We start from the raw sequence: 27,369 nt of genomic DNA, 5'->3' as shown, positions 1-27,369 counted from the left end.
TCCATTCTACCTCTAAGGTTTTTTTAAATTGCATACAAAAACTACCAATAATACTTCATTTACAAACTGTAACATGTATAATAACCACATTGTAGAAACATTATCGCAAGAGCAAACATTGAGAAACTGTTTCCCGAGCGGAGTAATAGCCGCATCTTTCAAGCGATTATCTTTAGAATCTTTTATTTTTTTTAAGACTCGTTTGTCTCATGAGTAATAGGCAAAATTCCAAAAAAGTGCAGTTTCCCTTTAACAACTATTTGGTCGTTTTTGCAACATGAGGAATTCAGCTCACCTGCTCAACACCGGCTTATTCAAGTCAATAGGGACCACAGCTGTGCCACTGGTCGCGACCAGTCTCACTAGTGCTCCTAGTGGTAGGGACCACTGGTCCCAGGACAGACCACAGAATCGACTACAAACAACCCCTGCTGCGCCTCTGGCTTTTAATACCTTGCCGTCTCTGAGGCATGGATTTAACAATACTCTTCTTCAATCTTGCTCCAACGTTCTACAGATTGTTGTCAGGTCAGTTTAGCAGGTTGGAGTCTTATGAACCATTTTTTTTTTTTCAATTTCCACCAGCTTTTCAATTGGATTAAGATCCAGAATATTTAAAGGCCAAGACAATTACCTTATGTATCATCCTTTAGGGAAGATTTGTTAGTTTTGGCTCTATAAAAAGATGCATTAACATCTTGAAAAATTATGTAATTATCAAACATCTTTTTGATTGATGGAATAAGAAATATGTCCAAAATGTGCAGTTCGTGAAGATGTAATGACAGCCATCTGCTCAGTGCCAATACCTGACATGCAGCCCCATATAGTCAATGACTTAAAACAGCACCAAACAAAAGTTCCAGCATCATCACCTTGCCCAATGCAGATTCTAATTTATCACTGAATATGACGTTTGTCCAGTCATCCATGGTCCACCATTGGTTCAGTTAATAACAGGTTTCGTTTGATCGATTAAGTTAGCTTTTTTGTATTTAAATCCCATTCCTTTAGGCGCTTTCTTACATTTCGGACAGTGACTCCCGTTTCCGTTAATTTGTTTTGCTGTTAATTTTCTGTTTAAGACATATTGCTTTAAGTTTTCTGTCTGGACACTTTGATGTTTACCATGGTCTACCAGTATGCTTGCCTTTATCACTTTCCAATGTTTGTACTTGGACCACATTTTAAAACAGCTGACTGAACAAGCAACATTTTGCAATTTTACGTCATGACCTACCTTCTTGAACAAATTAGATAGTCCTGTCCTTGGTTTCAAATGACATCATCGAGGCCAAAATTAATGTAAATCCACCTGGTCCAACACACCAAGGAATGGACACTACTACGTATGCAGACAAAAACATTTTTTGCAAGGTGAATGCATAGTTTTCTCAGAATTGCAAGATTCCATATTGACCTACAAATTAAAGTTATTAGCATATTTTATATTGATTTCTTAAAGCAAGAAACTTGCCATTTGAAATGACCAGTTTTCTTTCATGTCTGTTATGTTTTCTTCCTACAAAATTAAACTGAACATTTTCCAAGTCTAGCAATTCAATATTTCCAAGGGCTGTACTAAAAACATTACACACTCAAGTCAACTCGATAGAAAACTTTTATTTTCCCCTTTAAACAAAATTAAATAGAAAGGACTACATCAGCTAACATCCCACCTTGCACCATAGTTAAGCAAATGAGGGTAGATGAAATCCACTCGCCAGGCTTGATATCAGAATACAGAGTGAATGAATCGGTTAGTTTTTTTTCCCCTTAAATGGTATGCACCAAGCACAGACTCTTTCAGTCAACTACAACATCAAAATTTGATGTAATTCAAATGTTTAACACTAAAATGAAAAATAATTTCTTTAAATGAAAAGAATAAAACAAAAAAACTTTTAAAGTCCAAAAAAACATTTGTGCACAGATCGCACAAAAAACTAAGTAAAAAAAAAACTAAAATAAATTATAAGCATCAAAATTAAATTCCTTTCTTCCTGCCGCATGCTCGTTCTAGCAAATTAAAAAGTGATGTCAATAGTATCTTTTAGCAGCTTAAAAATAATCCGTTTAATTGTGTTCATATAAAACCTGGTAGGAAAAAAAGTTTAATTCTCAAGACTAAATTCATGAAGATAGTCAATACTCAGAAGCATGGTGAATTTGGACTTTCCTATCAGAAGTTTTGAACACCATATTGTTGATATTGGCGGTGCACCCTCCCCCCTCCCCCACTATGCCCGGCGCATAACTTTAGGGTGTGGGCTGGTGCAAAACATCTAAGCTTTACTTTCATACATACAACCCCTTTAACGTGAAACACCCAGGGGCTAACAGCCATAGCTACATTTCCAAGACCATCATCCATTATAGACAATGTCGAGACGCCAAGTTAAGTTTACCCTCTCCAGCTATCACATGTGGAACACAACTATTCAGATCAGTGTATTTTCTGGACCTGATCTACAGTGTCAAAAGTTGTTTTGGGGCGGACAGACCAATCACTAGTTTTGATCAGAAGCTGGAGCACTCGCCCATTTAGTGCAGCATGAAGTCATATTGCCATTGACCAAGCTATTTAGGTCCCTACAAAAAGGAACACATAAAATGTCTTAAAAAGGAGCAACACTCACTTGGAACGCATGCATGGTTTACAATATTACTGTAATGACTGCTTAAAAAAATAGAAGGGGAGGGAGTTGCACTGGAACATGGATGCAAAATACTGAACGTCTCCTCTTCAATCTTCATTTTAAGCACATGCCAAGTTATTACTATGTTAAGAAGCCTCAAGTATTAATCTAGTCATTGCTTAACATTACCTTTAACAATTCACTGATGGGCATAGAATCCCTTATCTGGAAACCCTCAAGTATGTGGTTTAAAATACATTTCTTACAAAAAAAAAGTGCATTCATACCAGTAAGAACCTAGTTATTTTCGACAGCTTATCTCTCTCATTACATTGTTTTGAAAGCAAATACCCAGCCTGCCTACAGCTATTCAGCTCTTTAATGAAGTATTCATCAAACTATAAACTGGTTTTCACACAACCATGGCTGAACAATAAGATGAATACGTACGAACATAAGCAGCTGACTGCTCCACGTTACAGCAGCCTTCCTCTATTTTGACGATATAACAATCAGCGATTCTTTTCCTACATGCATCACTTTATGAGGCTATCAGATCAAAACTCAGCATCAATGTACAACAATGAGAAGAGATAAAGCCCCAAAGTGTATGCACACCCAAGAGGTTTATGCATCATTTCCTGTAAAAAGGTGCAAATATTTGTGCACATTTTCCTGTATTATTACATAGTAAAAGCATCTTGGTTTTGTTTAGCCTCTGGCAAAAGCCAAGAGGTGACTTGTAAAGCTAACTAACGTTAGACGTTTTTTTTTTTTTTAAACACACTGATGATGTATGCGCGTCCGTCCATACACTTGTTTATGTGCATTGAGATTTGGGACTATGGCACCCTATGCTGGTTCAGATAATTCATTTATATGTACCTATGTGACACCCCCCTCCCCTGCCAGCTACCTTTAAGTAATTTCAACGGAGGAAGGGGGAGGTCAAAGCCAGCCCCCACCCGACTAGAATCCCTGCGGTGCTTTTTGTTAAAGTCACTTTTGAGCGTGTTGGATTTGTGCGAGGCGTTATGAATCCAAGAGGTATACATATATCCCTAAGTTTACCCTCCCTTCTACCACCCTCCCTCACAGACACAGGGCACAGGGAAAGGGGGGAGAAGACCCTTTTCCAAGTGGAGGCCTGTCACGTTGCCTCTGCATGGTTTCTTCCGCTACGCTGGGCAGTGAATGAGTTCCCCAGTGACCCTCCCCTATGGTTACCTGCATAGATGACAAAAAAGATAAGAATTAGCAGAAGAGCTGAACACAAAATTGGTGGATAACGTCATGTAATGTTCTGGATCAGATTAAAGGTTGGAACAAAGATTTTTCATTGCGTTATCAATGAGCTGGGTTTGTCATCATCTCCAGAAAGACAATACTTGTGAGCAAAAGTGAGAGGATTTCAGAACATACCGAACAGGTCTGTTGTGGACTTGCGCTAAACGCCATAGCATGCCGACAAGCGCTCCTTCAACAAAGGAGGAAACTGTTCAGAGAATTGCTGCCAGTTCTCTTGGCCGACCTGGTCCTTGAAGCCATGCAGGATCTACGACGAGAGAGGCATTCTGTCAATGTGGTATAAATGGTGACAACACAAATGTTCTGCCAATGAGATTTCTTGTGGCCCAGCTCAAGCACTTGTCTCAGAACCAAATAGCATCCACACGGTTATGTCAGGTTTCGAATGTCTTAGTAGTGATCATCAGAGTACGGCGAGCCAGATTTAGAATTGGCATGAAATAAGGATTTTAGGTACCACTCACCTTATAAAACATGTCTCTCAGGTCATCTTTAGGGCTGACCCAGGATGCCACAGCATCACAAAAGAAAATGAAGTCCTGCATAAAAAAGCCCTTTGTTATTTATCATAACTTTAAAAGGGAAACTGCGCTTTTTTGGGGGAATTTTGCCCATCGCTCACAACTTTTTTTTTTTTTGCATTCTAGTTTGGAATTGTTCGTTGTAGTATGCTAACAATGCAGCTAATGGGAGCAATCCATTCTGCCTCTAAAGTTTTTTTTAAATTGCATTCAAAAACTAACAATACTTTATTTACAATCCGTAACATGTATAATAACCGCGCTGTAGAAACATTGTTATCGTAAGAGCAAACACAGAGGAACTGTTTTCCGAGCGTCGTAACATCGTCTTGCGACAGCATGCTGTGGCATTAGCCAAAAGCTAGCTTCTGCGTCAACAGCTGAATGGCTTTTGAGTTTGTAATGCACAACAATGCGATAAGATCTCCAAATCTGTACTGACTGAAAAACATGAACAATCCTATTGCAAAATCAATAAATTATTAGCCCACATTTCATGATTTGTTTGTACAGAGCTAGCTCAACAGTGTGTAGTTGTACCAACTATAGCATGATGTGCTGCATGTATAATGATCAATATTATGGTGACTCCCTCGATGGACAGTTGTGCGTTTGGTCAACCAGGTGGAGACATTTTTTTCCGGTTTATTTTGAGCATGCATGCCATTTATGTTGGTATTGCTCGGACTTTAATGACATCAAGCAGCGTCTGTTCTCAATGGGTACTAGCCGCCATTTAGACTTTCTCCAAGAAAAATGCCCTGTTGTTTTAGGCTGTACAAACCGTTCGAATCGCAAAAAGGATAACATTTCTTCAGAGTTCCTGAGAGGTAATCAAGAAGGGCAAGATTTTACGAAAGACAACAAATATGGCACACTCCCGTACAAGAGCGCACGGTCGAAAGCACGAGTTTGCAGTGACCACTTGGTTAAAGGTTTGACATATTTTAAATATACTTCACTCGTTTACTATTTCCCATTGAAGTATTATCTTGATATTTGTATTTTCAACAAACAGAAACCAGAAAATGATACTTTGTCAGGAGAAGTAGTTCTACGTCTACACGCTTGTTTATTTTGTGAACTAATGTGTCAAAAGTACATAACACAAACATGTGTTTACATGGAAGCAAGACAAAGTTGAATCATGAAATGCAACCTTACCCAAGCAAAAACAATGCTTATTTAACTGGGAGAGTTTTGATGCCAATTTCCTTGACCGAGCCACACTCAAAATAAGTTGTAAGCCTCCATACTTTTCCAAGTTGTCATCTTTTGTTGTGTGGATTGACATCGGAGCACAAGATAGTTCAATATGTCTAGGAACGCAGACAAATAATCCTTCATGTTTTTTGATAAAGTATAGGGATCTATTTATTTGCAGAGTTGGATTTTTGCTCATATCTACTCTTTGCAGGAAGATCGAGGCCCCTGGCATACTTGTATAGTTCACCTTCTGCACAACAGCCATCTTGGCGTAGTTTTTTTACCCACTGCCGGGAAGAAGTCCAGGTCGGAATACAAGCAATAGCTTAGCTCTGAGTGCCACATTTGCGGCGTTAAGTCACACCAACCTCTCTCGGGTTCCGTCTGCTGCAACGTTTCACCCTCTCTTCATGCTCGCTTCTTCATCCTCCGTATATTCAGCGTCAAAAAGATGCGAGTCCTCATTTGTCCAAAACTTGTCTGTCAGTTACCATGTCTGCTATGATTTGAACACACTTGCGTTTATTTTCGGAAGTAGGAACACGTTTGTTGCTGGAAGTGCGTTGCTATGGAAACTAAAATACACGCTCAATTCAGGTAATGCACAAAATACGGTAAATATTAAACATATTACAGGACGTGTCTGTTATATTATAATATATATATGCACGTAAATAAAACAATGGTGGGCTTTGAAGGCTACAATGGTGACTCCTTTTTGCTGCATCTTTCAAGCGTTTATCATCTTTAAAATCTTTCTGTCTCTCAATGATCCAACAATAGGCAAAATTTCACAAAAGTGCAGTTCCCTTTTAACAACTATTTAGTAGTTTTTGCAACATGAGGAATTCAGCTCACCTGCACAACACCGGCTGGGTTGACACCGATCATCACGCAGATTCCGCGGAAAGCTGAATCTTTCTCTTCATTATCCCTGATGTTCCTCAGCGATGTACACCTGATAAGACAAAATACCAGATAAAGACAAAACGCTATCGGATATTAAACGCATGGTCAGTGAAGAGAAATTAATTATATTATACAGAGCTTTTTCTTTGGAGACTTAAAGCTATTTCCATTAAGACACCCATTTTGTACATTTACGTCAGGAGGGTGGCACTGGGAGAAAAGTGGTTAAAGGCCTACTGAAACCTACTACTACCGACCACGCAGTCTGATAGTTTATATATCAATGATGAAATCTTAACATTGCAACACATGCCAATACGGCCGGGTTAACTTATAAAGTGACTTTTAAAACTTCCCGGGAAATATCCGGCTGAAACGTCGCGGTATGATGACGTATGCGCGTGACGAAGTCCGAGTAACGGAAGTTATGGTACCCGTAGAATCCTATACAAAAAGCTCTGTTTTCATTTCATAATTCCACAGTATTCTGGACATCTTTTGCTATTTGTTTAATGAACAATGAAGGCTGCAAAGAAGACAGTTGTAGGTGGGATCGGTGTATTAGCAGCGGACTACAGCAACACAACCAGGAGGACTTTGTTGGAGTGCTAGCCGCGCTAGCCGCCGACCTCACCTTGACTTCCTACGTCTCCGGGCCGCCAAACGCATCGGGTGAAGTCCTTCGTCCTTCTACCGGTCGCTGGAACGCAGGTGAGCACGGGTGTTGATGAGTAGATGAGGGCTGGCTGGCGTAGGTGGAGAGCTAATGTTTTTAGCATAGCTCTGTGAGGTCCCGTTGCTAAGTTGCTAAATTAGCTTCAATGGCGTCGTTAGCACAGCATTGTTAACCTTCGCCAGCCTGGAAAGCATTAACCGTGTATTTACATGTCCACGGTTTAATAGTATTGTTGATTTTCTATCTATCCTTCCAGTCAGGGGTTTATTTTTTTGTTTCTATATGCAGTTAAAGCACGATGCTATCACGTTAGCTCGTAGCTAAAGCATTTCGCCGATGTATTGTCGTGGAGATAAAAGGCACTGAATGTCCATTTCGCGTTCTCGACTCTCATTTTCAAGAGGATATAGTATCCGAGGTGGTTTAAAATACAAATCCGTGATCCACAATAAAAAAAGGAGAGTGTGGAATCCAATGAGCCAGCTTGTACCTAAGTTACGGTCAGAGCGAAAAAAGATACGTCCATCACTGTCTCTCAAGTCCTTCACTGTAACGTTCCTCATCTACGAATCTTTCATCCTCGCTCAAATTAATGGGGTAATCATCACTTTCTCGGTCCGAATCTCTCTCGCTCCATTGTAAACAATGGGGAATTGTGAGGAATACTAGCTCCTGTGACGTCACGCTACTTCCGGTACAGGCAAGGCTTTTTTTTTATCAGCGAGCAAAAGTTGCGAACTTTATCGTCGATTTTCTCTACTAAATCCTTTCAGCAAAAATATGGCAATATCGCGAAATGATCAAGTATGACACATAGAATGGATCTGCTATTCCCGTTTAAATAAAAAAAAATCATTTCAGTAGGCCTTTAAAGTGTCTTGCTCAAGGACTCGACAGTGACCAGGATGGCAGAAGCTGGATTCGAAGTAGAAACCAACCCTAAAGTTTCTGAGCCAGACAACCCACAGAGAAAATGTATCATCCCACTGGTATTGAGATCATACAATATGTCCTGTGTCAACTATACATTGTCTTTTAAATGACTGACTATGGGGAAAATACCATGTTGAAAGCAGTAACAAACAAGCTTAAAAATAATTGACCACTTCCTGTGCACATAAAATCTGCAGGAGCCAGATTAATTCAAAACATTTTTCTTCCAGTGGAAAAGGAAACAACTATGCTTGTGTGACTCACCAAGGCCTAATGAAATGCTGAAGCTGTGGCGCGACTTCCTGAGGACATACGTAGCCCAGTCTGCCTATTGTGATGGCTGCACATGAAGAGGAAACATTTAGAAGGTCATTTATTTCCAAATGATCTACCTCTGTGTGTACACAACTGTGCACCTGTATTTTCCAGCAGAGTTTTGGGTGTGTTGGGTCTATTGATGATCTCCACCAAGTGTGGCAATACCACTCCTACATAGGGCTGCATCTCTGCACCTAAACGCCCACAGAGTAATACATATGCAAGTACGGTTATGGAAAATGCCAGGTTGTTTGACAATTCCACAGTGCAAATCTAAAAAAATGCCAGGTTGTTTGACAATTCCACAGTGCAAATCTAAAAAAATGCAGTATCTGCAATATCTGGATCAGAAAACATTATGGGAACAAAGCATATCATTATTTATCATTGAGCTGGATTTTTCATCAGGTCTCAGATATTGCGATATCTTGCTTTTAGTGAAGGGCAAGCTTAGTCTCCTCACCCATTTGCATAGCGATTTCCCCAATGGCCCAGGTGGCATTGTTACATACGGAGATAAACTCTGGGTTCAAATTAAGTCCCAGAATGGGCATGAACTCAGCTGTATAACACAAATAAAACAAAATTAAACACTGGTTATAACGGATGTACAACAATTATAGTTTGACAGCATTACAGCAGAATAAGGCCAATTACAACAAAAATACTCACCGATGCAGGGTTTAACGTGGAGGAAGCAGACCTTAGTTAAATCTCCTAACAGAGCAAAGGAGCTTTGCCTCACTTCGGGCATAGTGTCCTATAACACAAGCAGATTTCTTATTAGAGCTCTTGGAATGACATTGTCCAATATGTCGGTTAGCATTCCCTCCCTACCTGCATGCACTGGAAAAGCAGCGTCATGATATTGGACCGGGCCACAAGCTGCTCCACATGACTACCCAAACCCTCAGCAAGACCACTGAGCAAGTCTAGGGCCACGATCATAAAATCCTTGTCAGGAGCCTCGTATTGCTCCGGATGCTGGCTGAACATCTACAAACACAGTATTTCAGTCTCTATGTCTGGCTGGACCTGCGGTTAAAAAAGCTTGGGTTTGATCCCTCACCATAGCCTGAGCTAATGTCTTCTGGACTAGCGTGACACAGCGCTGGTAGACTGGCTCACAGTAAGGCAAGAACCCACTCTGCAGTGCAGTGGCCACTGAAGACAGACACTAGGAGAGATATACACAGTATAATCATTTTGATGCAGACGATGTACAAGGTCTGTTTCAACGAAAGATAGTCACAAACCACCACATTTGTAAGAAAAGTTTGACATTTACCTCCAAAAGAGGAAAGAGATCCTTGTCTTCATCCTTCAGCTCATTCCACTTTGCAATAAGAGGAGGCATCAACTTCTGAATGTACTCCTGAAAAATAAGTACAATTTGGAAGTTTGCGTTATTTTACATTTGAGGAGCCCAACATTAGTATCGTGTAAATTCAACAAGCTCTTACAGGTTGATTTAGGTGGTGACCCACTGAGTCCGCCAGCGTTCCAATGGCATCGTAGAGGATGAGGAGGTTCTTGTGCTGGTACTTTCCAAAGGCAAAGACCAGAGTGTCCAAGATGAAGCTCAAATATGGAACAAGCTCTGTGCACGCCTCCTCCTCCAAGGTGGCAAATGCACTATGGTGAAAACAAAGATGGCGGACACAACAACATGACTAATCTAATCTATAAAAAAAAAGGCACATACACGACTCTACCAGTCAATGAATGATGTGAATCAGAAAAACAACATGTATCATTGTTATTCAATGAGCGGGCTGGGTCATTTCCACAGAATGAAGACCAGATGGTGCAGCTCACCTGCATGCAGCTTCTTGCACCCTTTTATTGCCATCCAGAATGCGTTTGAGAAGCTCAGTCATCAGAGGCTTGAGGTAGGAGTCAGGGGGCTGGGAGACCACCCAATGTGCATAACGACTTAGGGTCCAACAGGCAATAGAGCGCACCAGGGCCTTCTTGTCACACAGACATTGGATGAGGTGGGGGATGAGCTCTGGCAGGTATTGAACCATGCCTTGCATGCAGCCTGAGGCAAAAAATAATTACTTACAGAACATATTTGCCATAGATCATTTGCATTCAAAAGGTCATTCCTACCCTCGGCAATCGCCCCTAATACAAGGATGCCGGACTCTTTGACAACCCAGTCAGGATGAAAAAGCAGGCCTTTCAGAAGTGGCAGCAGATGGGGCAACAGCTCATCACGAAATACGTTGGCAAGTACGTCCAAAGCGGCTGCTGAACACTTTCCTGAAACAAGAACCCAGCATACATTTGGTCAGTATATGAATTACTGAATTATGAATTATACATTTGAGCCTAATTGTTTATTAATTATAGCAGAAACCCTAGGGGTAGTAATCCCAGAATTTAGCATGTCCTTGAGATTGTTGTGGCCTTAAATGCTTAAATGTTTTACCCAAAACTTGCAATAGAAGTTTTGTTGTTTTTAAGAATTTGCTGCAAAAAATGCAGAAGAAAGTAAAAATAATGAATGAACAAAGACATCCATCCATCCATTTTCTACCGCTTGTCCCTTTCAGGGTCGCGGAAGCTGGGGGGGGGGGGGGGGGGGCTGGAGCCTATCTCAGCTGCATTCGGGCGGAAGGTGGGGTACACCCTGGACAAGTCGCCACCTCATCCAACAGACAAAAACTACCAAAACACTACCCCTCATTTACCTTTGTTTTTTCCAACCACACATCAAAATAGTGCCGTCAAAAGGACATTTTCATGAACTCAATATTGCGGTAACTGACAGCCCTAGGTCATAATGTAAGTATTTTACCGTATTTTCCGCACCGTAAGGCGCCCCGTGTTATTAGCCGCACGTTCAATGAACGGCATATTTCAAAACTTTGTTTACCAATTAGCCGCCCCGTGCTATTAGCCGCACCTACGCTACGCTAAAGGGAATGTCAACAAAACAGTCAGATAGGTCAAGGTCAGTCAAACTTTAATAATATATTACAAACCAGCGTTCTAACAACTCTGTTCACTCCCAAAATGTAATGTGCAATCACAAAAATAATAACACTCAAAATAGTGCAGAGCTATAGCAACATCAATAACTCAACGTTGCTCATACGTTAGTGTCACACAACACACAAAATAAACATTTAAAGCTCACTTTCTGAAGTTATTACTCATCCACAAATCCCTCGAATTCTTCTTCTTCGGTGTGCTTCACTTGTTTTTTGACACCATCGATGATTTGGACGCGCATGCAGTCGTAGATCAACAGGAACGGCGCTGCGTGAAAAAAGTCACCCGGTCTCTTCGCGTAAACGTCTATCAACCACTCGCTCATCTTTTCTTCATCCATCCATCCCTTCGAGTTAGCTTTTATGATGACGCCGGCTGGAAAGTTCTCTTTTGGCAAGGTCTTCCTTTTGAATATCACCGTGGGTGGAAGTTTCTGGCCGTTAGCATGGCAAGCTAGAACCACAGTAGGACGACTTCTCATTCCCTGTGGTGCGAATATTCACCGTACGTGTTCCCGTTGTATCCACAGTGCGGTTCACATGAATATCAAAAGTCAGTGGAACCTTGTACGCGTGTCTCTTAGTAGGAGACATTTTGTTGTCTTTACAGAAACACACAAATGAAATGAAACGTAATATCCGCGCGCTTCCTCTTCTATGGGGGCGGTTGCTTACCGTAGAAGAAGAAGCGCTTCCTCTTTTACGGGGAAAAAAGATGGCGGCTGTTTACCGTAGTTGCGAGACCTAAACTTTATGAAAATAAATATGAATATTAATCCATATATAAGGCGCACCGGGTTATTAGCCGCACTGTCTGCTTTTGAGAAAAATTGTGGTTTTTAGGTGCGGCTTATGGTGCGGAAAATACGGTACTTATTACACACTGTTCAGTTGAGCTCATTTTCCTACCCCTTTTCATAATTATTTCCTTGTTCGCTGTAACAGAACAGTGAATAAATATACCATAGTAAGTAAACAAATACATAAATAACCTTAATCTAATTAAAAAAAAATAAGGGTTCAAGATGGTCATCATAATTCTTGTTCTGTGTACTTTGTGAACACTTGTAGTTTGAACAGTCTCTTAAACGGAATCATATTGGTGCTCTGATTTCTTTGCTTAATCCATTCTATAATTAAATTCCACATACGGATATGCTTAAGGTTTTAAGTAGTGTTCAAGCATACAAATGTTTTAAATTAGATTTTCCTCTAGGGTTATATTTCTCCTCTTTTGTTGAGAAAAATTGTTGTACATACTTGGGTAGCAGGTTAGTTTGCTTTGCACATCATTTTAGATGTTTGCAAATGCACCAAATCATAGAATTTCAATATTTGTGATTCAATAAATAAAGCGTGTATGAGTGTTCTCTATATCCAACATTATATATTATTCTAATTGATCTTTTTTGTAACACCCTTAGTGAATGAAGCTTATATTTGTAGTTTCCCCATATTTCTACACAATAACTCAGATATGTAACACTAGCGAGCAGTAAAGAATATGAAGTGATTTTTGGTCAAAAACTATGTCGTGCTTTATTCATAATTGACATATTTCTTGCTACTTTATGCTGTATATTTTTACATGTTTCCGGTTCATTTTATCATCTATTATTACACCCAAAAATGTGTTTTCTTTGACCCTTTCAATGACTACTCTGTCTATTTATACTTATGTTTGACTTTCCCCTTCTACGGTTACCAAACAGCAATATTTTAGTTTTACTGATATTCAAAGATTGTACTGCAACACTTTGAGAACAGACTAACAAATATTTAAAACCAAAGCTAAGCCATTAAAACTAAAACATTATCAGTGAAGCATAAGAAACAAAACATGCAAAATATTGGATTTTCTAAGTGTTTCTAATGTATTATTATTTTGAAACAACTTAGTCATAAGATTTCAGTGTTTGTAGAAGTACTTTTTGAGTACATTCAATCATACAGCAATAATTATAATTTTGGTCACAATATTCATGATATAACATTTTCATATCGTATCCCTATTGCAAGGAATGTTTTAGTTTGCGATAAATACTGCGATTGCAATATCATGAAATTCTGGGGGGTCTGGAAGCAATTAAAATTGCAAATAAGAGCGGATGTGCTCCATTTCCCTTTGAAATGTAAATAAGACATACAATAGCGTATACTCACGCAAATTCCAGTCAGACAATGTGTCATCATCATCATCATCGTCGTCATCGTCTATGTCCTCGCTGTCCCCTCCCTCTAAACCTTCGTGCTGCAACGTGACAGTGCGTGACTTGTGGAAACGAGGCTTGATGTCCTGATCGCTGTCTGGTACAGCTTCATCTTCCTCGACATCTCCCTGTGCCGATATTAAAACACACGTGAGCAATGTTTGCCATTTCACAGTACTGAAACAGAACGAAAAATAACAAATCTCACCTTCAACAGTATGATGTCTATCTCTGAATACTTCATCCCGTTTACCAAGATGGGGATCAGTCTATTGAGGCGCAGGAAAGGAAGTAGAACATAAATATTAAAAAAAGGAACCAGACAACATGGCCCATTGCGACACCATTTGCAATGATATAATCAGCACTCACTGCATCAAGTGCCCTGAGAGCATCTCCTTGCAGATGGGCTGCTCCGCAAGAGTCAACCAAAATTCACAGGCTTCGAGAGCTACATTCTCATCTGGGTCCTGGGTCCGCTGCAGCATGTACTGCAAGGGAAAGGGACAAACAATAGTGACTTAAACGGCACAAAAATATTTATTTGCTACAGAGTTGGAGCCCATCTGGATCAGAAGTTTAGGAACGTATGGTATCATTGTACAGTGGGGCAAAAAAGTATTCAGTCAGCCACCCATTGATTGTCAATGGGTGGCTGAGTAAGTAACTTTTTTGCCCCACTGTATATCAATGAGCTGGGTTTGTCATCATGTCCAGGGGAGAAACAATGTGGAAAATGTGTTAGCTGTCCATATGATTCAGCACTTACCTGGATGATGCTGTGCATGTGGGGGATGAGCCGGTCAATGCGGACCTCCAGAAGCATGACTAGAGCCCGGCAAACATTCTTTCGGACTTCAGAGTCCTCGTCTGCTGCCAGCACAAAGAGGCTCTACATGGGGTGGAAAAAAACATTTAAGAAAGGGAGAATAATGTGGCAACTAAGTCTTATTTGCTCCAGTAGGCAGCTGCAAACCTCTATGAAGGTGTCAATGTTATCCATTAGCGCCTGGGCTCTGCCGATGATGAATTGGTTCACACAGGCAATGGCGTGGGACCTGCAGCGGGGTCCACAAAATTAGTTACTACCAGTGATAAGCACTTATAACTTACAATTACGCGATTTCTTTGCGCTTTGTAACCCCAAGTATTTTAGCTAAAAATTTAATCAGCTATAATCTAAGGCAGTGTTTTTCAACCACTAGTGTGCCGTGAGATACAGCCTGGTGTGCCGTGGGAGATTATCTAATTTCACCTATTTGGGGTATAACATTTTTTGCAAACCAGTAATTATAGTCTGCAAATGATGTGTTGTTGAGTGTCGGCAGAGTAACCGTGTAATACTCTTCCATATCAGTAGGTGGCAGCAGGTAGCTAATCGTGATCACAATTTTTCAGACGACAGCGGGAGGCAGTGTGCAGGTAAAAAGGTGTCTAAAGCTTAAACTGAAAAATAAACAAAAGGTGAGTGCCCCTAAAAAAAAAAAAGGCATTGAAGCTTAGGGAAGGCTATGCAGAACAAAACTACAACTGAACTGGCGACAAAGTGAAGAAAAACAGAATGCTGGACGACAGCAAAGACTTACAGCGTGTGGAGCAGACGGCGTTCACAAAGTACATCCGTACATGACATGACAATCAACAATGTCCCCACAAAGAAGGATAAAAACAACTGCAATATTGTTAAAAGCTAAAACAAAGCAGGTGCGGGGAATATCGCTTAAAGGAAGACATGAAACTGCTACAGGAAAATAACAACAAAACAGGAGAAGCCACCAAAATAGGAGCGCAAGACAAGAACTATAACACTACACACAGGAAAACAGCAAAAAAGTCCAAATAAGTCAGAGTGTTATGTGACAGTACACCTACTTTGAGACAAGAGCTCTAGTGTTGCATGCTTAGTTATGCTTTAAAGTCGTATCCGACGACTTTTTATTGTCAATGTCGAGTTTCATATTATAATGATTTCTGCTGGTGGTGTGCCTTTGGATTTTTTTCAATGAAAAAAATGTACCTCGGCTCAAAAAAGGTTGAAAAACACTGATCTAAGGCAGCAAAGACTTGTCCTAATGTTAGTGTGTATACCAGAAGTCATTCAACTCCTCCCATGTTGTACCTAATTTTTGAGTTGCAGTGCTTGAAGAACTGAAGGAATTTGGGTATCATGATATTGAGTGGTCTGTTCAGAGCGTCGCTGTCCAGCAGCTCGGACGAGTCCTCACATATCTTTTGCAGTGCTCCAAACGAGCCCTGAGACACAGACACACACAGAAAGGCTGTCAAATCAAACGCAAACATACAAGGACACAGAGGAGAGAATAAGTTGTGTGAGAAGATATTTTATTTTTAATTGTGGAAACATGAGCAACATTCATTTATACTGTCAAGGCTTTGGGCATGTATACAATGGAACCTCAAAACTTTATGGTTGAACAATTGGGAAAAAGACCAAAATGGGAATAATATGCCCAAAGGACACAAAAATATGGCACATGAGCAGTCAGTGATTATCTTATGGACAGTTTTGTTTTTTTAATGGATGCCTGCACATCATGGTACCAATAAAGAAGAAAAAGAGAAGATGGAATAGAATTAGCAAATTAGCATAGTAATAAATATCAGGAAAACAGTATCCACATCTGCCTTTGCTGCTCAGTACAACAATGTTCAACCTGTGTTCAATCCTGACGTAAATTACCGTTGGACTATAAATGTTTTATGGTGAGTTGCACCCTGGAACCAACCATTTTTCATTCCAGTGATTCCATTGGAGAAAAAAAGTTGTCCTCACAATTGATTGTCTTCTACCTTTTAAGGTTCCACTGAATATGCAACTTTGGAACTGTGTACGCTAGGGCTGGGCAATTACATGATCCAGGCATGTGATTTGAACTAAAGAAAAAGTGCTGTATGCAAGTAATTAAAGAATGCCAATCATTTACCATCTGAAAGTGTTGGTTAGTAAACGTTAACTTGAAATAAATTATAGTATTGACTACACCAATTATACTTTGTTTACTGCAGAATGTTTGTGATGACAAGCAAAAAAACAACTTTGAGGAGGCAAAAAAGTTATTTTCTTTACCCCCATAAAACGTACCAAAAAAGAAGCAAAACCACGGCCCTAAAACCGGGTACGGACTATAGCGTGGGTTACCTGTACCGCTACACCTCTCGTAAGCACAATTATAAATATGAACAACAATGACAGTTGTCAGCTGTTAGCATATAGTACCTCAATCAAACATAGTGGAAATGTTTTTTTTTTACAAGATACTGCGGCAGTAAACAGTAGGGTACTTAGTATAATCCTGCACGGGACAATCTGCTTTAATAATTATTTTTTTTTAATGATATTCTAGATCGGATGATATGTAAAAAACAATCTCTTTTTTTTGCCATATTGTCCAGCCCTAGTGTACTCTTTGTAGCATTAAAATGTGCATGACATGAATATGACATCTGGTAGTAACAGTTTTATATTAACTTCAGTAAGAAGAATGTGATGGATGTACCTCGCATGTGTTGTAATCCTCGGAGTTGAGAAGGTTGCAGAGCTGAGGCAGCAAATCAGGCCATGACTGTAGTTCTCCCTTGGATGAAATAGTTGTAATCAGGATGCCTAAATGACAGGAGGCGTTGTTTCAAGATAGTGAAAAGCATGAAAAGATGGTAAGTGTATTCATGCTTTGCTGGCAGCAGCTCTGGGTCAGACAGTATGAATACAAATACCTTCATGGGGGAAAGTCAGTCATGTTTTTATGCATCATCTCCAAAGCATAAGAATTGTGATGTTTCTTAAAAATTTGAGTTGATTTAACAATGAACCCACCAATTGTGGCACGGATGAGTGGCGAGGGGTCGCCAATGTTGTTGACACATTCCTGCTTTATGAAGTCTGCGACGGTTGGCGGGAAGTTCTGGTAATGGGCCTTAACATTGTTTTTCAGGATCAGACCACTTAGGGAGCGGGTTGGCTCGTCTAGAAAGCAAGAAACAATGTTTTATTAAAAACAACAATTACGGACAGAATCATAGTATTGTTATGTACTTGCAGATATCCTTTTAGTCTGTCACTTTTAACCGCAGAGCCTCTATCTTTAACAAAATCAGTCAATGGCATGAAAATGGGCTGAAAAGAAACGGCAGTAACACAGACTAAACCAAAAATTGTGAATACAAGTAAAAAACTAAAAGGCGGTACACATAATTTAAGGATAAGAAAATAAATCTCTAGCAACAGACTGTTAAAAGCAGAAAAATGACAGAAACGATTCTGCTGCTGCAGTTTGTCCCTCAAAGCAGCAGATGGTGTCTGGTTAGGAGATGAGATTTAAAAGTCAGTGAAAATAAATGTTGAGGCAAAATCTACTTCACATGTGAGAGAGTTGATACTATGTGGTAAGCAGATGTGCATTCTTCCAGCATTGCATGGATGTGGATATACATTCATTAAAAGGTTCAAAACGCCTACTAAACATTTAAAAACTGACATAATAAATAGTAAACCTGGTGTGGTGTGTTACCGCAAAAATTTAATTATCTTAAAAAGGTATTGGAAAACAACCATACAGCATTGATGATTTACTATTGGGAAACAGCGTGGCAAAGAAAAGAAAAGTGAATTTAGACATGAAGTGCTCACAAACAAGAAATGCTGATCAATTGGCTCCATGCCCGGTCCAAACACTAACACCACAACTACCATGGAGGATAATTATGGTATCTTCCAGCTTTAATTGTTCTTGGAGACAGTTTTTATAATTTAACATGTGAATGGATCTGCACCTATAAAATGAATAGCAATAAACAGCGCAGTGGTCTCAGTATTGAGACATGCTTGTCCCCACAAACCTGTCTCTCCTGTTCTTGCACCATCACTGTTCGGAGTGCAAGACAATCAACCACTGATATAAAAATAAACTCCCCCACTTTAACCGCAATTAAGTAAATGTTTTTCATAAAGCACTTTTCACAAATAATCATAAAGTGATGTACAAAACATAGCTCAATTAAATCAATTAAACTAATACAATAGAGACAACATAATAAAAAGGATAGAACCAGTGATTAAAAAACAAAGCCCATTGACTAAAAGCTTTTTTTTTTTTAAAAACAAGTCTTCAAATGTTTTTAAGAGTCAAAACAGTCTAGCTCACAGTTGGTGATACAAGTCATTCCAGAGTCTAGGGGCTACAGCCTGGAATACCAGGTCTCACTGGGTTTTACAACAAGTTTTGGGGATTTTAGGAGACCCTGTCCTAAAGACTATTCTTGCCGCTGCATTTCATTCTTGTAATTACCATACTTTATTTGTATTCTTTAAATACACCGCAGTTTATATGAGACTTTGGGTGTTGATTCAGATACAGGTTCCACTGTACACCAAAACTAAACCCACAGTGGTTATATGGATGGAACTTGTATGTACTGTAGATTGAGGACCTCCTGTAGGTTGCTATTGGTCCAGTTGTGCCTCGCTCCATCAAGCTTCAAATATCCGGCTTCACTATAATACAGATTTTTTAAAAGCACATTCTATATTTGTTTATGTTGCACATAGGACTGGGCATTGCGCATCGATGGGAACCAGAACTTACATTTTATTTCTTCTTGAACCGTTCAATAATTCCACCATTGCAGAAAATAAAATGCAGTTACTTCAAGTATCTTTATTACTGGAGGAGGATGTAGGTGATTAAGCCCAAGAAAAATTATGATTCAGGCAACAGGAAATGTGCTGTGAGCTTCAGTCGTAATTAAAACATAAAAATAGATGACCACAATTAAGCTGTAGGAACCTCTCAAGCATGATCAGTTGATAAAGGATACATCGGAGCTCAGTTTTGTGCTTCACGGCGAAGGCTGTGAATACTTACATGTGATTTATTGGTTTTTAATTTTCAATACATTTGCAAAAAGCTCTTAAAAAAACAAAAACATTTTCACTTTGTCATGTGTGTAGAATTTTGAGGACCAACATGTGGAAAAAGTGAATGAAGCACTGTAAAATACTTTAAGAAGTCTAGATTGAACCATTTTACAAAGAAAACCAAACAGTGATGAACAGGAAATTAACAAGTAGATTGATAAGAGTCTAGAGCAGGGATGCACAAACCATTTACCTTCCAGGGCCAAAGTGAAAATGTGCCATATCGCCCAGCCCTATGTTTATACCAATATAAGTATATGATTGATACTAAAGTGACTCAGGTATAAAGATCCTGTACCGGCGAAATCAGGGCAAAAACCAAAGGATTTCAATGAGTCATAGATGTTAGTTTTGACTTTTGTTTGATTAGGTATTGTGTTCTATTGACTTTGTTTTGCTCGGACTGTTCCTATAATTACACTGCCATTAGCAAATCAATATTAAACATATAAACTTTTTATACATGATTGGTATCAGCCAATTTCACTTAAGGATGATCTGTATCACCAGCATAAAATAATTATTGGAGTATCCCTTTTTGTGAAACAAACAGAGTAAACTAAAAATAAATATATTAGCCAGAGGCGATTTGCATTGAAAGGCATTAACAATGGCGATCACGTACATTTTCAAGAAAATCGGCCGATACTGATTGTTAGCCGATCAATCTGTCATCCCAAAACCTTGTTGCGCCTTGACTGCAACACCAATAACCGCTCCACGCAACATTGGCATTTGACGTGAGCGGTGTTTAATGAAAACAACGGGGGAAAACTTGGAAGGACACGCAATGCTGACGACGTGGCTAACGTCCGTGGCTATCCATCTTTTTGACCAAGTTTTTGCAGAAGACATTCCCGTGGTTTCAGCACATCAAAGCCCAGTTATAACTTAAATACATTTCCCAGGATGTGATAAGTATTTCCACATAGTGGCCATGATAGAAGCTTTGGCAAAAGCCAGAGCACTAACGCTTGCAGGATCCTCCCGGCACAGGCAAATTGCGTAAAACGAGTATAAGGATGTAAAGCTTTGAAAATTTCACATCAGTCATTGTGACAAAAATTATCACGGTTATCATTATCGCAGTATTGTTGAATGTGCTCAAAAGTTACTTATACACACACACAAATCTTTTAACCAAGTTATTTTAGTAATTGAAATAGACACGCTGTTAGCAAACCAATTATTTTGCATGTTTTGTGTTACTTTACTGCTTCTTTCACGGATAGTGTTTGTCTTAGTACTTTATCTGTTTTAATGGCTAAGCTGTTATTGATTTAAATATGTATTTGTACTGTAGCACTTTAAGATTTATTTAAAAGAAGTGCATAAATAAAATATGTTTGGCGGGCGTTATGGCGGCCAACTCGCCATGGAAACACCTCAGTCTTGTATTCCATATAAATAAAATTGTATAGAATGATCACTCTGTTAAACATTCAGATGGTCATAAAGTCTGATTATAGTCTATGAATCCTAATTTGAGAACATTTATTTACCACAGTCAGGCCTGAAATCAGACAGCCGCGATAAAACGAGAGACGATTTACTTCATTTCAATTTATGAACCACTATCAATCGAATACGATTCCAAGGAGCTAAAATTAACAATTTAGAGAGAATAGTCTCAATTTAATAAGGTAACACCACTGGCTCTGTGCTTACCTTCTGTTTTGAGTCTTGTAAGGACAAAGATGAGATAGTTGTTGAAGTCAGGGAACTGGTTCAGTTGTTCAAGTTTCTAGAAGAGCGGCTAAGGACAATTTCTTCCAGAGTAACATCAAACAAACCAACATTTAATGTCCACCATTTTACATTTGCAATGTACACATTTGATACCCGAAGAATGCAAAAAGCATTGATTGGTGCGCCGCTAGACTAAGCAAGTATTTTTGAACTCTGGATCTCAATGTTAGGTAGTAGTCGACATTGTCAACAATAAAATTTGTCGCTGTCAATTATATTTGACGTCATCACTCCTATTTTTCCGGCCGGAAGTGGGTCACTCCCAAAAATATCACCAGTGATAACATGTAAAGAGTGAGGACATTTCCTCTTATTTTTGTTAAAAACATGAATACCTTGCTCATTTTGCAAAGCAAACTTTTTTTCATTATGGCAGTACATATATTATTATAGTACAAATATTATTGATATATATATATATCATATGTTATATTGTTTATTATTATTCTTGTCCATTGTGAGCGACCTGTGGTGCTGAATTTCCCCCAGTGATAAATAAAGTACTTTCTATTCTACATCTTTGATAAGCGAGCATTTAAAGCGGAGACATGATGTCAGACATTTGTAGGGGGCATGCAGACACAGCTTCGATAAGTAGTGTTAGCTTGTAGCTTGCTAACTAACAAGAGTGAGACCAATGTGTGAAAAAAATTTTTTTTTTTAGACAAAGTCAGCCAGCTAAACTTTGTTTAGATCAATGTAAGTACGTTGTAAAGCAGCGTGAATTTGCAATGCTGTAAAAAATGGCATTTAAACAAGTAAAACATACAATCTATTCAATAGCCAAGATTTTAAGACTTAATCAAATATAGAATTCTACACATTGATTCTTTTAGAGTGCTAAAACTGTCAAGAGATAATCAATATACTAGTATGCAGATTTTCTTTTTGAGGAAGTTAGATTGTGTTTTGTTGTTTTCATTAGTGCTATTTTAACTGTTTAATACAATATCAAGGTTAATTTTTTTGGGAACTTTGCCTTTCCTTTTAAAATGGACAACTTTTTTTTTTTTTTTTTTTTAAATGGACAACTTTGTCATTTTAATGTTTGTAACAACTGAATGAGCATTACAGTTACAGTGTTAATACATTTTTATAAACGAATCATATTTGTTGTTGGTAAGCACATGCCTAAAATAACTTAAGCTGCATTTAGAAGTTGATGGAAAAATTAGAGCCATTAAATAAGTAACATCTTTATTTTCCGATTAGTCAACTAATCGTTAACATATTGAAATATTCGTTAGTTGGAGCCCTATTAGGTAGGATACTTGTTGGACGGCTCTCTGTGTTGCTGTGTCAGGCGACTGAGAGTCCTTGAGCAGCTGGAGGACCTGCTGAAGTCCCTGCTCATCTGGCTGCCACTCCATCCTGTAGACACAACACCCTTTTAGCACATTCACAAACACCACTCTTGAAATCCTATAAAACAGGGCCCCCCAACTTTTTCCACCAGGGACCGGTTTAACGTAGGCGTTATTTTCACGGACCGGCCTTCCACGTGTGGCAGAAAGATATAGCAAATAAGTGCATGAAAAATGAATACATGACAAAACTCACCACGATTAGTGGGAGACGCTGGCCTTTTCCCTTTGCAAAAAAGCTCTCCATAGACTTGAGTTTTTTGCTAATTTTTGCTAGTAGTAAGCTTTGTTTTGGCTTTAGTATCTGATGGGTTATAGGTGATACATCACATTCAAGGACAAGAGCACGGATCTTTAAGAAAGCTAGAAATACTTGACATTAGTTCTAATAGATTTCTGTGGGTTACTATTTCCATTCTAAAAGTTATGTATTCATATTTTGTGCAATATTTAATATGTAGATACACTAACGTTAGCTTTTTTGGTCCAATTTTCCATGTGTAAATATCAATCAATCAATGTTTACTTATATAGCCCTAAATCACAAGTGTCTCAAAGGGCTGCACAAGCAACAACGACATCCTCGGCTTAGAACCCACATCAGGGCAAGGAAAAACTCAACCCAATGGGACAATGAGAAACCTTGGAGGGGACCACAGATGTGGGGACTCCCCCTGGGCGACCGGTGCAATGGACGTTGAATAGATCTAGCATAATATTGAGAGAGTCCAGTCCTTATATACATATATATTATATATCTATGCATATATATATATAGAAATACATCCATTATTGCTAACTACTTATGTAATAGGACTATATTCAATAATACCGGCACTTTAACTTACTAGGCCAAAGGAGATGTGTATTTTTTTTCCTTCAGCACAATTATTATTTGCAACAATTTAGTACTTCTCCATCTGCCTTATGCACATTAACTCCTATGATCACATTGTTCCTGATCTGCCCTGATCTTGGGTCATCAACCTAGCTAGATGGAACCTAGCTTTTGGCTACGATTTGCCACCTTTACATTTTATATTTATTTATGTGCATTGTCCCATATGACAAAGATGTAACAAATAGAGCATATGGCGACTTCCTATTAGGAGTTTTATAAAACATCTGACAACAAGCTTATTGGTGTGTCTGGTGGGACAGGCCAAAGAGTACCATATTTTTTGGACTATAAGTCGCAGTTTTTTTTTCAGTTTGGCCGGGGGTGCGACTTATACTCAGGAGCGACTTGTGTGAAATTAATAAACACATTACTGTAAAATATCAAATAATATTATTTAGCTCATTCACGTAAGAGACTAGATGTATAAGATTTCATGGGATTTAGCGATTAGGAGTGACAGATTGTTTGGTAAACGTGTAGCATGTTCTATATGTTATAGTTATTTGAATGACTCTTACCATAATATGTTACGTTAACATACCAGGCACGTTCTCAGTTGGTTATTTATGCCTCATATAACATACACTTATTCAGCCTGTTCACTATTCTTTATTTATTTTAAATTGCCTTTCAAGTGTCTATTCTTGGTGTTGGGATTTATCAAATAAATGTCCCCCAAAAATGTGACTTATGTTTTTTTCCTTCTTTATTATGCATTTTCGGCCGGTGCGACTTATACTCCGAAAAATTCGGTAATAGGACGATGTGCAATAATATCAGCACTTTAACTTTATTTATTTTAAATTGCCTTTCAAATGCCTATTCTTGGTGTTGGGTTTTATCAAATACATTTCCCCCAAAAATGTGACTTGACATCTGCCTATTACCTGACACCTTCTATGTTAGCTACTTCTCTTTGTTTATAATGTGTATTTCCTGCTGGATCTACTCTCTATTTTATGCTGCTGCTGTCACATATACTGTATATACTGTAATATTGTACATTGGTATATATGTTATAGACATAAAATAATATATCTGTATATATATTATTCTGTACACATATGTATATATTTGTATATATGTTAGATTTTTTTATCGCTATATTAGTCTATTTATACCTGCATTGTCCTTTCCATCCTTACATTTTCCATCATTGTAACTGAGCTACTGTGTTGAACAATTTCCCTTGTGGATCATTAAAGTTTGTCTAAGTCTTATACTCCAGTGCGACTTAAATATGTTTTTTTTCCTTCTTTATTATACATTTTCGGCCGGTGCGACTTACACTCCGGAGCGACTTGTACTCCGAAAAATACGGTAGGAGAAAATGCGGTCAGTTATGAATTATTTAATGTCTATGTGGCCCGGTAGTAAATGTGTCACCGACCGGTGGTTGGGGACCACTGCTATAAAACCATGAATTGATTAACGTGGACCCCGACTTAAAGTTTAAGTAGTAATGATTGTCACACGCACACTAGGTGTGGTGAAATCCGTCTTCTGCATTTGACCCATCCCCTTGTTCGCCCCCTGGGAGGTGAGGGGAGCAGTGGGCAGCAGCAGTGTCGCGCCCGGGAATCATTTTTGGCAAGTTAACCCCCATTTCCAACCCTTGATGCTGAGTGCCAAGCAGGGAGGTAATGGGTCACATTTTTATAGTCTTTGGTATGACTCGGCCGGGGTTTGAACTCACAACCTACCGATCTCAGGGCGGACACTAACCACTAGGCCACTGAGTAGGAAAAACTTATTCGGGTGTTACCATTTAGTGGTCAAATGTACGGAATAAGTACTGTACTGTGCAATCTACTAATAAAAGTTTAAATCAATCAAAAAAACATGCAAGGAAAAGTTCGCCGACGGTCTCTGGATCAGACAGTATGAATACAAAGACCATCAATGAGAGTCAGTGAAATAATGATGCATCATCTCCAGAGAACAAAAAAAAAATGTCCGGGTTGTAAAGATCACTAACATTATGAACACAATCGGAATGTCTGTTGAAGAAACTGTGGAATGATCGTAAATCCCCCCACTAGAAAGAGGGTGGAGGCCGCAAACCAGGGCATTAAACACGGGCGGGTAAAATCTCTGACCCCAGATTAATCCTTCCAAGTTAATCCTTCTCCTGCCTCCAACGCCAGCCGCTCGGTGTTATTTTTAACAGAAACAAAATGTACGAACGCGTACATTTATAACAAATAAATGTAATAAATACATTTAGGTTAGCGCTTTAACCGCTGATCGCGCTTAGCAGCGAGGCTAACTTTAGCGGCGGGATGGTATGTCCGCTTATGTAAGATATCATGACAAAATGTAACCTACGTGATACACGATGACGGAAATTAACAAATGTAATTTATTTTGAACCCAGCCCATTGAGACGACGCAACCCATAGTTTGGGTTGCTCCAATATATATTGCCCTTCGTGTTGAGGCCTGCTCCAACTTTTAAGGCATGTCGCTCACATGTGACCGGCGCACATCTACGACAAATACAACACAAAACCCGACAAATAAACATAAATACACGTCTCACGGTGGACGATAACCTCGAACGGGGCTACCAAACGCGGCCAAAGCAAAGATGTCAGCGAGAAATTATCACCAACTAGTTGGACATGTTTCGCAAGGCGGTGTTAGCTGCTAATGCTAATGCTAATCAACGGAAAATAAATCTTCCGACACCATTATTTTGGCACATTTGACAAACTCCGACACGTCTTACTTGCTTATCTTTCAAAAAAAAAGTACAACCGCTACGATAGAAAACGTACAATATTGCCTTTCACGTTGGAAAATGAATGCTGGGCCGCTTTCCTGCCTTGTTGTCCCTCGCAGCGGTTCTTGTTCAAACGAGCACGCTGACTTCAAACTGGTCACCGGCGGCTTCCGTTCTGCTCATTTGATTTATCTCGCGAGACTACGTGGGTGTGACGTCACCGCGTAACGATTGGCCCCTGCATGTTGTCTATTTTACATTAAGTACAACAGTGTGGACAGTTGTCATTCACACATATGGTTTTCTACACCAAAATTCATCTATTTATTATTCAACTTCTTCTTCTTCTCCAGATTTTGGCGCGCTCTACCTTCCACATTTTTTACCAGATTCAAACCTTTCCATTGATTGAGTGATTGAAACTTGTATTAGTAGATTGCACAGTACAGTACATATTCCGTACAATTGACCACTAAATGGTAACACCCGAATAAGTTTTTCAACTTGTTTAAGTCGGGGTCCACGTTAATCAATTCATGGTAAACCATCCAACGTCAAACTGTTCAGCCTATTCCGGAATCGCGGGCTTTCCCTTGACAAATTCCAAAAATTCCCAGATTTCCCAGAATTTCAGGTTTTCCGGGACATTTTTCCCATTCAAAATGATTTGGCCATTTTTCAAATTTCCACCATTTCCACATTTTTCAAACCATTCCACCTTCAACCCATTCCACCGCTCCCAGTCTGTGGAACGCTCTCCCTGACCACCTGAGGCTACCACAGACTGTGGATGCTTTTAAAAAAGGCTTAAAAGCCCTTCTTTAAAAAAATTTTTTTAAAAAGCCTTCTTTTATATATATATACATACTAGTTATAGCTATTTGGCTGTTCTAGTTTTTATTTTTTATTTCTTTATTACCTTTTTATTTATTTTTTAATACACTGTAGCTGCGATGAGGTGGCGACTTGTCCA

The 27,369-nt window shown here is 39.1% G+C and overlaps 1 protein-coding gene and 1 non-coding gene across 2 annotated transcripts; both read right to left on the bottom strand.

Annotated features, from left to right (window-relative positions):
* Positions 1–1,607: 1,607 nt before the first annotated feature.
* Positions 1,608–26,619, bottom strand: LOC133642653 (transportin-2-like). Its single transcript, XM_062036990.1, has 25 exons — positions 26,452–26,619; positions 22,678–22,777; positions 21,326–21,401; positions 17,558–17,707; positions 17,241–17,347; positions 15,842–15,975; positions 14,699–14,780; positions 14,492–14,614; positions 14,095–14,213; positions 13,931–13,991; positions 13,676–13,850; positions 10,626–10,778; positions 10,329–10,554; positions 9,974–10,145; positions 9,799–9,885; positions 9,580–9,687; positions 9,348–9,506; positions 9,183–9,270; positions 8,974–9,072; positions 8,609–8,704; positions 8,457–8,532; positions 6,533–6,632; positions 4,412–4,486; positions 4,062–4,194; positions 1,608–3,866 (listed from the first exon to the last, which is right to left on the bottom strand). The coding sequence occupies exons 2-24, from the start codon at positions 22,774–22,776 to the stop codon at positions 4,087–4,089; spliced, it is 2,673 nt and encodes an 890-aa protein (XP_061892974.1). The 5' UTR covers position 22,777; positions 26,452–26,619; the 3' UTR covers positions 1,608–3,866; positions 4,062–4,086.
* LOC133643025 (small nucleolar RNA SNORD41) lies at positions 25,541–25,609 on the bottom strand. The gene has a single exon (XR_009824641.1). It is a non-coding gene; the product is annotated as a small nucleolar RNA SNORD41 (small nucleolar RNA).
* Positions 26,620–27,369: the final 750 nt, after the last annotated feature.

This window comes from Entelurus aequoreus, linkage group LG25 (genome assembly GCF_033978785.1).
Source record: "Entelurus aequoreus isolate RoL-2023_Sb linkage group LG25, RoL_Eaeq_v1.1, whole genome shotgun sequence".
NCBI lineage: Eukaryota > Metazoa > Chordata > Actinopteri > Syngnathiformes > Syngnathidae > Entelurus > Entelurus aequoreus.
Note: the sequence above shows the minus strand (reverse complement) of the source record. Positions and strands in the feature narration are given on the sequence as shown.

Coding starts and splice junctions, on each gene's coding strand:
- LOC133642653 (XM_062036990.1), bottom strand. CDS start 22,776: ATGGAGTGGCAGCCAGATGAGCAGGGACTTCAGCAGGTCCTCCAGCTG. Junction 9,507..9,579: donor AGACATTAGCTCAGGCTATG/GTGAGGGATCAA, acceptor CTGTGTTTGTAG/ATGTTCAGCCAGCATCCGGA. Junction 4,195..4,411: donor TGAGAGACATGTTTTATAAG/GTGAGTGGTACC, acceptor CTCTCGTCGTAG/ATCCTGCATGGCTTCAAGGA.